The sequence below is a fragment of the Capra hircus genome, chromosome 22, assembly GCF_001704415.2.
Source record: "Capra hircus breed San Clemente chromosome 22, ASM170441v1, whole genome shotgun sequence".
In the NCBI taxonomy this organism is placed as follows: Eukaryota; Metazoa; Chordata; class Mammalia; order Artiodactyla; family Bovidae; genus Capra; species Capra hircus.
In genome coordinates, this window is record NC_030829.1 from 13,159,900 (window position 1) to 13,174,278 (window position 14,379).

Below are 14,379 nucleotides of genomic sequence, written 5' to 3' on the forward strand. Positions count from 1 at the left end.
CATCAGGTATCTGGCTTGCGGGGGGAACCATGGAGAAAGGCCAGCCTTCAGGCTTCCTAGAGAGGCGCCGAGAGCGCCAGTTGGGAGCGCTTCCGCCTTAGCCAAGTTCGGTGCTGGCACTTGCGCTCACCAAGTTGCCGGGAATTCCGCGATCCTGTTCCCTGGTGGCGCAGTCCTCATCCTGGAGCTTGCCGAGCAGAGGCCTCTGAAGCTCCGCGAGCCTGAGCACAGCCCTCTGCTGGAGAGGAGCAATCGATCTTTCTGCCCTGAAGGGCCGGCCCGACCTCCTTCCTCTGACTCGCGGTACTCAGGGTAGGGACCGGTCACGTTTGGAGTCGCCTGTTTCCCAGGGTGGAGTGTTCAGATCCGGATGCGGGCTTCGGTTCTCATCGCCCAACTAGGAAGTTGTTTTACCCTTTCCTCCCGGGGCCAGAACTCCGCTTGCATTTTGTTCTGCAGCCCTTGCAGAGATCCAGAGGCCTGTATTACCCTACTTTCTCTGCAAAAGCTTGTTTAGGATCTTTGCCAACCATGGTCAATAGAAGCATTCAGTGCAGACTACGTAGTGATGCATTCAAAGTGGGCCAGGGATTTTCTTAAAAGTCAGATGTTCTGCAGTCCTTGACTCTTGCTTCAGAGATTCTAGGAACTTCTGTCCTCATCAGGCAAATTTGTAGAGTGTACAAAGGAGCAGTGGCAGCGCGCAGTGCATCGCTGTCGGGGGTGCAATGAGAACATCCAGAGTGTTCTGAGAATACCTTTCCTAGGGTAGTGGTGAGGAGACTGAGGGAGGGAGAGGTGGCAAGTGTGAGAAACAAGATAGGCTTAGTCTCACTGTGGTTCTTCCTCCTCTTAGCTCTCCAGGTTTTTGCTTTTCCAAACAGAAAGGGCAGTGCATGAAGCCAGGAGTCATCAGCCATTCTCCAGACATGGTCCCAGGTGAGCTGAGTTTTTTTTTCCAGCTTTCCACATTCAGAACAGATATGAAAGGGCATTACAGGACATGCCTTGGCCAGTCCTGTGCTTAGCTTTGCATACATCAAAGAGTATGGCAAAGGAGTTTGTTAGGGGAGTTAATGAGGGAGAGTGGAATAAATTTGGAAGGATCAGGTGTGAAAAGAGGGAAGCACCAGCCTAGAAATTCTAGAAAGTGAGAATCTACATCCAGGCAGACCGCGAGGACGCTGCACAGATGAACAGGTTTGGCCTGGCCAGGGGGCTCATTAGAAAGGCAGAACCGCATCTACTGAATCAGAATCTACATTTGTACAGTATCTGGGGAATTAATGGACAAGTTAAAATTTGGGGAGCATCAGTCTGTGTGGCAATACACAGAGGAAGGCCACCTCCTGAGATTAAACAGGCATGCCCACAGGAGGAGTTTGCTATGCAGACCACAGAGTCAGGGTGCAATGAAACCCAAATTGGAAGCATTGGAGGGTGTGGATTGATGAGAGAGGTGAATTCTTGGACGAGTGCTGAGTTTGGCGCTGAAGCCAGTGCCTCTAAGTCCACTGCAAAAACTGCAGCTTAATCTGTGTTGAAAGGCTGTATTCATTGTTGGCACAAATTCATGCAGCATTAAAGGACATTTTCCCTCTCAAGTTTTCTTACTGATAGAGGATGATTTCAGTGAATTTCTCTCCAGAGTCCTAGACCATGCAATGAGAAAGCTGGTGTGTCATGTAATGGATGTATCATAAAATGAGAAAGCTCCATCCCAGAAACTTAAGAGCAGTGTGTATTTGGTTCATTTTTCTGGACCTTGGACCATCCACTTCTGTTTCAGCACTTAAGCCAACATCAGTTCCATGTTAGGAAAAATTTTAACATCTTTGGGGTCAGTCTTTTCTCTCCAGGGGCTTTGTCTAAAGTATGATAGTCATGGGGGATTGTGTTCCACTAAGAAACCCCCCAACTGAGGAATTCCCTGGCAGTCCAGTGGTTAAGACTCTGGGCCTCCACTGCAGTGGGTGTGGGTTTAATCCCTGGTCAGGGAACTAAGATCCTCCATGCTCTGTGGTGGGGCCAAACAAACCCCAAGTGACAGTGGCTTAAACAGGGAAAAAGCCTCTCTCTCACACCAGAGAAGTCTGGGAGAGGCAGTCTAGGGTGAGTGTGATGGCTCCACTACCGTCACACGTCCAGGTTCTTTCTATCTTTCTGTTCCACCATCCTAGCACTGGCTCTCCTGCCCAAGGTTACTTCACAGTCTAAGGCGGCTGCTTGATCTCCAGCATTCATCTGCATTCCACCTAGAAGAGGAGATGCTAAAAATGCAAACCTCTCTGCTGTTCTCTTTTAGAAACCTCTTAGAAGTGAGATAGATGGATGGATAGATATATTAATAACTGTCAGTCCTTGCTACAATCTCTTGTGAGAAACATTTGCTATTTGGAATCATCTAGGAAGTTCCCCCAATCTCACCTGTTGTTGTAATAAATGCTGAGATTTATATATTATCATGTGCCAGGTGATGTTTGCTTTACACATGCTAATTCATTCCATCCTTACAAGAGCCTCATCAGCTTGGTATTGCTAGTATCAGAGTTTTTTAGATGAAGAAATTGAGGCACAAAAACTTCAGTGTCTCATCTAAGTTCTTACAGCTAATGGCTATAGTGGTGGAATTTGAACCTAGGGAGTATGACTATAGAGCTGGGCTTGTCAACCTTAGCACTGTTGATGTTTTGGGCCAGGTAATCCTTTGTTGTGGGGAACCCTCCTGTGTACTGTAGGCTGTTAAGTAACATGCATCCGTGGCCTCTAACCACTAGGTGCCAGTAGCATCACCACCCCCGGAGGTTGTGGCAACGAAAACAAAAACGAAAACCAGCTGCAGACATCGCCACATATTCCCTGCTGGGCACAATTGCCCCCCAGTGAGAACCACAGCTCTAAAGTCTCTGCTGTTTGCCATGAATCTGTGCTGCCTCTGAAACCTACTTCCCATGTAGGGGAATCAGCAGCCCCATTGATTTTTTAAAAATGTATTTGTTTTATTTTTGGCTTTGCTGGGTCTTCGCTGCTGCACACAGGTTTTCCCTAGTTGCAGGGGCGGGGGCTGCCCTCTGGTGGTGTGGGCTCCTAATTGTCGTGGCTTCTCTTGTTGCAGGCCACCGGCTCTAGAGCGCAGGCTCAGTAGTTGTGGTGTACGGGGTTAGTTCCCCCACGCCATGTGAAATCTTTCTGGACCAGGGCTTGAACCCCAGTCCTCTGCATTAGCAGGCAGAGTCTTAACCACTGGACCACGAGGGACGTCCCCTGTTAATTTAATAATGGAGAGGGAGGAAGTGTCAGCAAAGGAATGAAGCAGAATGATGAGAGATGGAGCTGGATGTTGAGAATCTGCATATTGAAGAGAACAGAGAACAAAGGGTACATAAGTAATTAGAGAGGTGTGGAGGGTGGAAGCCCTAATGTGAGGGAAGATGGTCAGGGCTGTGCTCTCAACTGCTGACTCTCGAGGAAGTACAGGCAGAGTATTAACATTCAGGGTCAGCAGTGTCTGTTCTCCACTGTTCAGTAAGGGAGCCACTAGCTACAGGTGCCTATTTATATTAAAATGAATTAAAATTGGAAATCCAGTTCATCAGTCACACTAGCCAACCTTAGATTTCCTGGTCAAGGTGTTATCTGATTTCTTCACTGAATAGTTATTATTTTTCCCCCTGCAACTGATTGGGAATCATTGAAAATCATGCAGATACCCTGCTCATCAACATTTCCTCCTAGATTTTGCATCTAGTAGTGGTTCTTGTCTAAATGGGTCTTTACAGCGATGGCTACAAGTCCTCTGCTTTTTCTTTGGTGGCTCTTTTTTCCAGGACACGCCCTCCCTGAAGTTCAGGCCCCTCCCTTTGCCTCCAGCTAGGGCTTGAGAAGAAGCCTGTTGTTTCAGGAGCCAGTGACCTTTGAGGACGTGGCTGTGTACTTCACCCAGAACCAATGGGTCAGCCTGGTCTCTGCGCAGAGGGCTCTGTACAGGGAGGTGATGCTGGAGAATTACGCAAACATAACTTCCTTGGGTGAGTCCTCCTTCCTTCCTAAAACTCAGCTGCTGCCCTTGGGGGCTCCTGGCTTCCTCTATAATGTATCTGGGATCTCTAATACTACCAGCATTGATGCTCCATGAGCTGAGCTCCCCCATCCTCAGTTGCAGAAGTAACTAACTACTGGAGAAAGATCTGGGTTCATTTCAGTTTTAAACAAGACTTCCCCGAAATTCCGTGGCAGTCCAGTGGTTAGGACTCCACACTGCCGAGGGTGCGGGTTCAATCCTTGATTGGGGAACTTAGATCCCACAGGTTGAGCAGTGTGGCCAAAGTGAAAGTGAAGTCGCTCAGTCGTGTCCCACTCTTTGCGACCCCATGGACTGTAGCCTACCATGCTCCTCCATCCATGGGATTTTCCAGGCAAGAGTGCTGGAGTGGGGTGCCATTGCCTTCCAGGCTTCCTTCTTTCCCCGTGGGAATTCTCCTGGGAGCGGCTTTGCCCGGGGGTCAGAGCGCTGAGAAGGCTCCACATTCGTTCCTCCACTCTTTCAGCTCCCTGATGGAGACTGTGGCCCCATCTTCTCGGTGTGAGTCTCCTAAGGCCTTCTGTACACACTTCCAGTGACAATGTGGACTGCCTGTGCTCTCAGAACCGGAGTAAGCTTCCTAGGCAAAACAGTTTGAGCCCTCCTTTCATCCCGCGAGTCTCTCCACACTGGCCTCCCTTCGTCTCCTGGGACGTCACTGCTTTTTCCACCTGGCAAAGCAGAGGGTAGACTGAGAGGGGTCCGAGGAGACTGTCCTCAACTTTCTATTCCTTTTCTGTGTCCTTCAACAGCATTTCCATTCCCCAAATCAGATCTGGTCTTCTGGCTGAAGCGAGGGGAAGAACCAGGGCGCCTGGATCCCTGGACACTGGTCGGGAGAGAGCACCCGAGAGGCACCTGCAGAGGTGAGCAGGAGAACCTGCCATTCTCTTCTCCGTAGAGCTTCAGCCCCAAACTGGAAAAGACTTGTCCAGACCTTTCATTTTCTGTCATTCTTCTTTGTAAAGCTAAAGGATTTCAAACCTTTAGTAGTGCAGATAGACTTCTGTTGATTAACTCAAGAATATATACAAAACAGAGAACTTGTTTTTGTAAGGACATTTTGTATGTGTTTGTGTGTGTGTGTGTCAGAGAGAAACTGTCGCAGAAGAATGGACTTTTTATAAATTCCTAAACGCTGAATTAGGAAGTAGCTTTTGAAAGAAACCCTGTTTATTTTGGGGAGTGTTTTTCTACTTTTGTTAAAACAAATGCCGCTGGCATCTTGATAGAGATTGTATTGACTCTCTAGATGACTTTCGGCAGTATTGACTTTTTTTTTTTTTAAGATTTATCTATTTATGGCTGTGCTGGGGCTTCCTTGACGTGTTCAGGTTTTCTCTGTTACAACGAGCAGAGGCTACTCCTCCTTGTGGCGCAAGGCTTTTCTGTTGCAGTGGCTTCTCTTGTCGCGGAGCACAGGGGCTGGAGCACAGGCTTAGTCGTTGTGGCGGACAGGCTTAGTTTCCCCAAGGCATGTGGGCTCTTCCGGGAACAGGGATTGAACCCATGTTCCTGGCATTGGCAGGTGGATTCTTAACCAGTGGACTGCCAGGGAAGTCCAGTGCTGACATTTGAACAGTGTTAGTTCTCCCAGCTCACGAACATGGAATATTTCCCATTTATTTCTGTCTTCTTTGGTCGTTTTCATCCATGTCTTGTAGTTTTCAGAGTAGAGATCTTTCAACCCCTCGGTTAAATTTATTCCTAAGTATTTTAGTGTTTTTGATGCTGTTATAAATGGGATCAATTTCTTTATTTCTCAGAAAACTCATTGTTAGTGTATAGAAAGTATTCAGATTTCTATATGTGAATTGTATATCCTGCAGCTTTACTGAATTCACTGATTAGATTTAACTGTTCTTTTTGTTGAGTCTGAAGGATTTTCTGTATTTTAAATCTTGTTATCTCAAATAGAACAAATTGCATTTCTTCCTTCCCAATCCTGGTACCTTTTCTTTCTTTCTTTTTTCTTTATTTTTTGTCTGTTTGCTTTATGTAGGATTTTCAGCATTGTGTTAAATTGGAGTGGTGAGAGCGGACGCTCTTGTACCTAATCTTAGAGGAAAAACTTTCAACCTTTCACTCTTGAGTATGATGTTAGCTGTGGGCGTTTCATTTATGGCCTTTTTTATGTTGACATATGTTCCTTCCCTGTGGCAGTGGTTTAGTTGCTAAGTCATGTCCAACTCTTGTGACCCCATGGACAATAGCCTGCCTGGCTCCTCTGTCCATGAGATTCTCCAGGGTTAGAATGCTGGAATGGGTTGCCATTTCCTTCTCCAGGGGATCTTCTCAACCTCAGAATCAAACTAGTAACTCCTGCATTGCAGGCAGATTTACCAACTGAGCTACAAGGGAAACCCATGTTCCTTCTCTACCTAATTTGTTAACAGTTTTTATGGTGAATGAAAGAGTTTTTATGGTGAATGAATGTTGAATTTTGTGAAATTGTTTTCCTTTACCTATTGAAAGTGAAAGTCGCTCAGTGATGTCAACTCTTTGCAACCCCATGGACTATATAGTCCATGAAATTCTCCAGGCCAGAGTACTGGAGTGGGTAGCCTTTCCCTTCTCCAGGGGATCTTCCCAGCCCAGGGATCGAACCCAGGTCTCCCGCATTGCAGGTGGATTCTTTACCAGCTGAGCCACAAGGGAATTCCTGGAGTGGGAAGCCCACAGGGGAAGAATACTGGAGTGGGTAGCCTATCTCTTCTCCAGTGGATCTTCCCGACCCAGAAATCGAACTGGGGTCTCTTGCATTGCAGGCACATTCTTTACTAACCGACCTTTCAGGGTAGCCTTTAACTATTGAGATGGTCATATGATTCTTCTCTTTCATTCTATTCATGTGAAGTTTCACATCAATTGATTTGTGGAAAGCATGTTTATTTATTGGGAATGAGTGGTTTCCTTTTTTGTCTTTTGGCTGAGGGACCTTCATTCCTCAGCCAGGGAATAGAAGAACCCCTGCCCTGCTGCAGTGGAAGCACAGAGTCCTAGCCACTGGGCTGCCAGGGAATTGAAGTTAAATGTAAAGAACTATCCACAGATTAGGTGGATAGTCTTTCTCATTCAGTCGCCCCTGTTCTTAAACTCCCTCAATCCCTAATGCTATTCAGAACCTCTGTAAACCAAGTGCCCCTTTCTGACTCGCCCCAATTCTGTCTTCATCTAATGCCTTTAGATTGACACTTGAGCCCACCTTGATGTAAAAAGCTTTCCCAGGGGCCCACCTGCAGTTGTCAGTGTCTCGCTTTGCCACAGCTGCACATTGTCCATTTAGCCTGTCAACAGCTTTGTCCAGTAGGGCTTTTCTGGGGCGATGGAAATGTTATGTATCTGCACTGTCCAATATGGGAGCCGTTAGCCACATGAGCATTTGAAATGTTGGTGATACAACTGAGGAACTGACTTTTTAACTTTGTTCCGTTTTAATTAAATAGCCACATGTGGTTGATGGCCCTAATCAGACAATGCAGCCTATAACAATTTTAAACACAGCCTCCAGCTGCCTCTTTTAGTTTCTAGATCAGTGGCTGTCAAACCCTAGTGTGCGTCAGAATCACTTGCAGCGCTTGTTAAACAGAGACTGCTGGAGGCCACCTCCAGAAATTCTTGTTTGGTAAACTGGGGTAGGGCCTGGGAACCTGCATTTCTAATGAGTTCCCAGACCATGATGGTCCTGGGACCACACTTTGAAGACCTCTGTTCTTGAGAATCTTGAACTGTGTTTTTAAAATTCTGGGTTGCAACTCCTTAGTGCGTTTGCTCATCATTTAAAAATTAGACTAGATTGGGCTAGACTTAAATAAAATAGACCAAACTAGTATAAAATCCGTCGTATATTCATCATTCTTATTAAGGGTCGTGTTCTTCAAAACTCTTGTTTCCATGGGATCTAAACGGTGAGTCAAGGTCAGAAACACTTCACTAAGCTAGCAGTTTCACTTGGCAAATCCTTGGTGCCTGAAAAGGCAAACATGACTTCTCTGTTGTGGCTCACCGGTAAGAGTGTGGGTCCCCTTTCCCCACCAGTGGCCGTCTGCAGTCTTAGAAGGGTCTGAACCAGCCATGTCTTTTTTCCTTCCACAGTTAAGTCTCTCTCCCACTGGACAGCACATGGGTTTCGCAATTACGGTCCTTTTATGAACCCCTCACAATCTGCAGTGTTACACACTGTCCTTTCCCCAGTCAGGCTTGCAATATAAAACATTTCTTTAAACATTACAGGATATTCTAAAGCATTCGAACAGTTTCTTGCCTTGACGGGGGCCTTGAGATCCACTGTTGCAAACAGCGTCTTCCAGCCCTCTGGATGCTGTGTGCTGTGAGAGCTGCTTACCCAGCTCTTTTTGCTCCAGTTTAAAGATCTTCTTCTTCAACCTCAGCTCCATCTGCTTTCTTTTCTTCTGGCCACGCGTTGTGATTTGTGGGATCTTAGTTCTCGATCAGGGATTGAACCCAGGGCCACAGAAATGAGAATGCTAAGTCCTAACCACTGGATTGCCAGGTCATTCCCTCTCTCTGCTTTTTTAATTGCTTCCCATTCAGCATTTTCTCCACCCTATTCCTGTTTTTTCTTCTTCCATTTGTCTCCACTAATAGTTTTTGCTGTCTGTACTGATTTTGTTGTCCTAATGGCATTGCTTGCTTTCTCTACCTCCAATATTTTTACTTTTCCTTCAGGGTATCATCAGGAGGCTATGTCTCTCTCCAAAAGTACACATGTCCTGGTCATGGCATTAATAGTACTGCTTAATTCCTTTCTCCTTTCAGCATAACTAGGTGACTGTTATGTTTTCTTTTGTTTCTTTTTTTGGATACCTTTATCATTATATAATACCCTTTTTTTTGTTACAGTCTTTGTTTTAAACTGTATTGGGTCTGGTATGAGTATTGCTACTCCAGCTTTCTTTTTATTTCCATTTCCATGGACTATCTTTTTCCATCCCTTCACTTTCAGTGTTTGTGTGTCTTTATTACTTATTTAAAATTTTTATTTCATATTAGAATACAGTTGATTAACAGTGTTGTGTTTCAGATGTACAGCAGAGTGATTCAGTGATATCATGTAATGTTTTCATCATGCTAGGTCGTGAAACCAAGACTGAGAATGGAGGGCAGACTGCAGAGCTGGGCATTTCAAAGGGACCAGAGTCTCACAAGTTGATAACGGAGGTGCTGCTGGTGGATGTTCCCAGGCACCCTCTCTTTGAGAACAGCTTAGAGAAGCTGCAACTGTTTGACCCAGGGAAGGAAAAATACTCAAAGAACGGCGATTTCACAGATTTGCCAGTCCAGGATCATCCATCCTCCACTGTTGAAAGAGAAGAGATAGCTAGACAATTGGAAGGAAGCTGTGGTATCTGCATGCATCTCATTATTAAGCAGGGCCTCCCTAGAGAACAGGTATTTTATAATTGTGGTGAGTGTGGCAGATATTTCAACCAACATTCAGACCTTCACCAGCATCAGAGAATTCAGATGGACAAGAGGCCCTACAAATGCAAAGAATGTGGCAAAGCCTTCAGCTATAACTCAGAACTGTCATGGCACCAGAAGATCCACACTGGGGAGAAACCGTACCCTTGCCAGGAATGTGGACAAGCCTTCAGTCAAAACTTGCACCTCCTTCAGCATCAGAAACTCCACAGGGGAGAGAAGTCCTACGAATGTAAGGACTGTGGGAAAACCTCAGCTACAACTCAAAACTTACCCGGCATCAGCGAATCCACACTGGGGAGAAACCCTTTAAGTGTAAGGAATGTGGGAAGGCTTTCGGGTGTAACTGACCGCGTCATCCATGAGCGAATTCACACTGGGGAGAAGCCATACGAATGTAAGGAGTGTGGGAAAACCTTCAGCTACAACTCAAAACTTATCCAGCATCAGCGAATCTACACTGGGGAGAAACCCTTTAAGTGTAAGGAATGTGGGAAGGCTTTTGGGTGTAACTATGACCGCGTCATCCATGAGCAAATTCACACTGGGGAGAAGCCATACGAATGTAAGGAGTGTGGGAAAAGCTTCAGTTCAAATTCAGTCCTGATTCAGCATCAGAGGATCCACACCGGGGAGAAACCTTACAAATGTAAGGAGTGCAGCAAGGCTTCCCACTGAAGTTCGCTGTTTCTCCAGCACCAGAGGTTCCACACTGGGGAAAAGCTCTATAAATGTAACAAATGTTGGAAAACTTTCAGTTGTAGCTCACGCTTTATAGTACATCAGAGAATCCACACTGGGGAGAAACCTTATGAATGCCAGGAGTGTGGGAAGGCGTTCAGTCAGAAAATCACCCTGGTTCAGCGCCAGAGAGTTCACACTGGGGAGAAACCTTATGAGTGTAAAGTGTGTGGGAAATCCTTCAGATGGAGCACAAGTTTCATTCACCATCAGAAACTGCACACCAGGAAGAAACCTGACCAAGTTACAAGGCCATCCCTGGTGAAGCCCTGCCACCCCACTTCAGTCCTATCCCCTCTGTCTCCCCAACATGCACGACCTGCCCCAGCCACGCCAGGGGCTCCCCTGTCTTGTCCACGGGCACCGCTGCTTCCTCCTTCTGTGCCTCTCTTCCTGTTGCTCTTGTTAACTTGTTAACAAGATGTTACTTAATACTCGTTAACCTTTGTCCTGCTTCATTTTTTACTCGAAGGCCAAACTTGCCTGCTACTCCATTTATCTCTTGACTTCTGATTTTTGTATTCCAGTCCCCTATGATGAAAAGGACGTCTTTTTTTGGTGTTAGTTCTACAACGTCTTGTAGGTCATAGAACCGTTCAACTTCAGCTTCTTTGGCATTAGTGGTTGGGGCACAGACTTGGATTACTGTGATATTGAATGGTTTGCCTTGGAAACGAACAGAGATCATTCTGTCATTTCTGAGATACATCCAAATACTGCATTTCAGACTCTTGTTGACTCTGAGGACTACTCCATTTATTCTAAGGGATTCTTGCCCATAGTAGTAGATATAATGGTCATCCGAGTTAAATTCACCCATTCCAGTCCATTTTAGTTCACTGATTCCTAAAATGTTGATGTCCATTCTTGCCATCTCCAGTTTGATCACTTCCAGTTTACCTTGATTCATGGTGGCTCTGACAGTAAAGTGTCTGACTGCAATGTGGAAGACCTGGGTTCAATCCCTGGGTCAGGAAAATCCCCTGGAGAAGGAAATGGCCACCCACTCCAGTACTCTTGCCTGGAAAAGTCCATGGATGGAGAAGCCTGGTAGGCTATAGTCCATGGGGTTGCAAAGGGGCAGACACGACTGAGCGACTTCACTTTCACTTTTTCTTTCATGGACCTAACATTCCAGGTTCCTGTGCAATATTGTTCTTTACAGCATCAGACTTTACTTCCCTCAGCAGTCACATCCACAACTGGGTGTTGTTTTTGCTTTGGCTCCATCCCTTCATTCTTTCTGGAGTTATTTTCCACTGATCTCCAGTAGTGTACTGGGCACCTACTGACCTGGGGAGTTCATCTTTCAGTGTCCTATCTTTTTGCCTTTTCATACTGTTCATGGGGTTCTCAAGGTAAGAATATGAAGTGGCTTGCCATTCCTTTCTCCAGTGGACCACGTTTTGTCAGACCTCTCCACCATGATGTCTTGGGTGGCGCTATACAGCATGGCTCATAGTTTCACTGAGTTAGACAAGGCTGTGATTCATGTGATCAGTCTGGTTAGTTTTCTGTAATTGTGGTTTCCATTCTGTCTGCCCGCTGATGGAGAAGTGTAAGAGGCTTATGGAGAAGTGTAAGAGGCTTATGGGAGCTTCCTGATGGGAGAGACTGGCTGTGCCAGAATCTGGGTCTTGTTCTGATGGGCGGGGCCATGCTCAGTAAATCTTTAATCCAATGTTTGTTGATGGGTGAGGCTATGTTCCCTCCCTGTTGTTTGGCCTGAGGCCAAACTATGGTAGGGGGTAATACAGTAATGGTGACCTCCTTCAAAATGACTTTTTCCAGCCCTGATGTATTCAGTGCCTCTGACCCAGTAGTAGGCCACCGTCGACCCACGTCTCCACCACAGATTCCTGGACACTCACAGGCAAGTCTGGCTCAGTCTCTAGTGGGGTCGCTGCCCTATCTCCTGGCTCCTGGTGTGCACAAGGTTTTGTTTGTTCCCTCCAAGAGTCTGTTTCCCCAGTCCTGTGGAAGTTCTGTAATCAAATCCCATTGACCTCCAAGGTCAAATTCCCTGGGGGTTCTTAGTCCCTTTGCCGCATCCCCAGGTTAGGGAATCTGTGGCGGGTCCTAGAACTTTGCTAACAATGTGAAAACTTCTTTGGCGTAATTGTTCTGTTCCACAGAGAACATGATTTTCAGAAGATCCATGTAACTGCTTGAGGTGGAAGCATCTACCAGTAAAATTTTCTGGGAGCTAGAAATCCGCATCAGTTTCTACAGAGGAAGTCTACCAACAGGCAGGCCACCTCTGCCAATGGTTCACTCCTGTCTTTTAGATTTTGGAAGTCACCTTGGGGACACTAGATGAGTAGAGCATGAATCTAGGAGGGACAGGAGGAGGACTGCAAATAACATCACATCAGGCACTTCAGACGATTGTTGGGGAAATACAGGAGGACTGAGCAGTGCAGCAGAGGCAGTGGGCTGTGGAGCCAGGCAGATTACAAAAGGGAGCTGGGCTGGAGCACTGTGCAGCAGATGCTTAACTGCAAGAGAATCTGAGTATACAGTGTATGAAAGGCCCCCATCATAGGGCTTCCTAGGTGGCAATAGTGGTAAAGAATCTGCCTGCCAATTCAGGAGACATAAGAGACATGGGTTTGATCCCTGGGTCGGGAAGATTCTCTGGAGGAGGAAACTGCAGCCCACTCTAGTATTCTTGCCTGGAGAATCCTGTGGACAGAGGAACCTGGCGGGCTACAGTCCAAGGGTCGCAAAGAGTCAGACATGACTGAGCAACTGAGCACAAAAGGTCCCATCATGTGGCATTTGAAACAGCAGAGGAGGAGTCCCTGATACTGCAATACCTGTGGTCACAGAAGAGAAGCCATTCCTGGTTCAGTTTCTATTCAGGGCCTCTGTCATGTAGTTATATTAACTACAAGATGCCTTTTTAATTAAACCTTTCTGGATAGTGATGCTGAATTTCTCCAAGATGGGCCTGGAACACACATACAGTCATATGGTGGGAAAGGGCTCTAAGAATAAATGCTAATCGCTGTTTCCCTAAACTGTGCCACAGGTTGGAGTCCCAGCAGGACTTGTATTTCTAAAAACAACATAGTTACAAACCAGAACAGACTCTCAAGGACTTATTCTGTGCCAGGCACCACTGTAAATACTTTGATAATCTGAATTCATTTAATTATTGTCCTTCATTTATTATTAATAGCCCTTTGTGGGGGGTACCCCCATATAACAGACAATGAAACAGGCAAAGCAACTTGCTGCTGATCCCCCAGTTATTAAGTGGTACAGCCAGGTTTCTGGAACTAGCTAGTTGATGCTCTCAACCCATACACATTTGGCCACAGAAATGGCGGGCACTGTTCTTCCCATTTCCAATTCTCCCACAGTGGTGTGGACACAGGACCCAGGTCGCCCGGGCACATTTGGAGCAATGTATGTACCTCAGTTACCTTGAATGGCAACCACAATTGGCATAGACCAGGGACCCCAGGGTAGTCCTCAGGACTGAAACCATTCAGCAGTTTGAACCGGATTCCCAGGCACATCAGTGGTGAAGAATCAGCCTACAAATGCAGGAGATGCGGGTTTGATCCCTGGGTGTGAAAAATCCCCCTTGAGGAGGAAACGGCTACTCACTTCAGTATTCTTGCCTGGAGAATCCCATGGACAGAGGGGCCTGGTGGACTGGTACACCGTTATCCAAACAGGAGTGGGTCTAGTTCTATCCTAAAACGTTCCCCACACACCTAGATCCTAGGAAGGGAGAGGGCTTGAAAAAGGTAGATAGAAACCATGGTTTTCCTAAGGGCTGCCCGGCCTAGGACACAAGCACGATCCCTGGCGTGGGCCTCTGAGAGATGACACAGCAGGAGTCACTCTCCCCAAACTGCGCAGCCCAGACTCCAGATAACCCACGGAGAAAATGAGGCAAACAGCTGATGAAGCTGTCCGTTAACTGCGGCCCCACCTGCGCCCAGAGGCCAAGATCTGAACAGATTAAGGCGTCAACAGTACCGCGACACGCCGCCCCTAGTCGGCTCAGCGGTTGGAGCACAAGGGTGGAGGGACCAGCCCCTAGCGCTGCGTAACGGCGCCCACTAGTGACGTCACGGGCAAGTGCCGGCCAGAAG

At 46.7% G+C, this 14,379-nt stretch overlaps 1 protein-coding gene across 1 annotated transcript; it reads left to right on the forward strand.

The window, feature by feature from the left end:
* ZNF619 (zinc finger protein 619) lies at positions 489-10,699 on the forward strand. The gene is given in 4 exon segments (XM_018067106.1): positions 489-939; positions 3,828-4,028; positions 4,834-4,947; positions 9,177-10,699. Coding segments are annotated over 3 exon segments (1,656 nt in total). The 5' UTR covers positions 489-939; positions 3,828-3,994; the 3' UTR covers positions 10,685-10,699.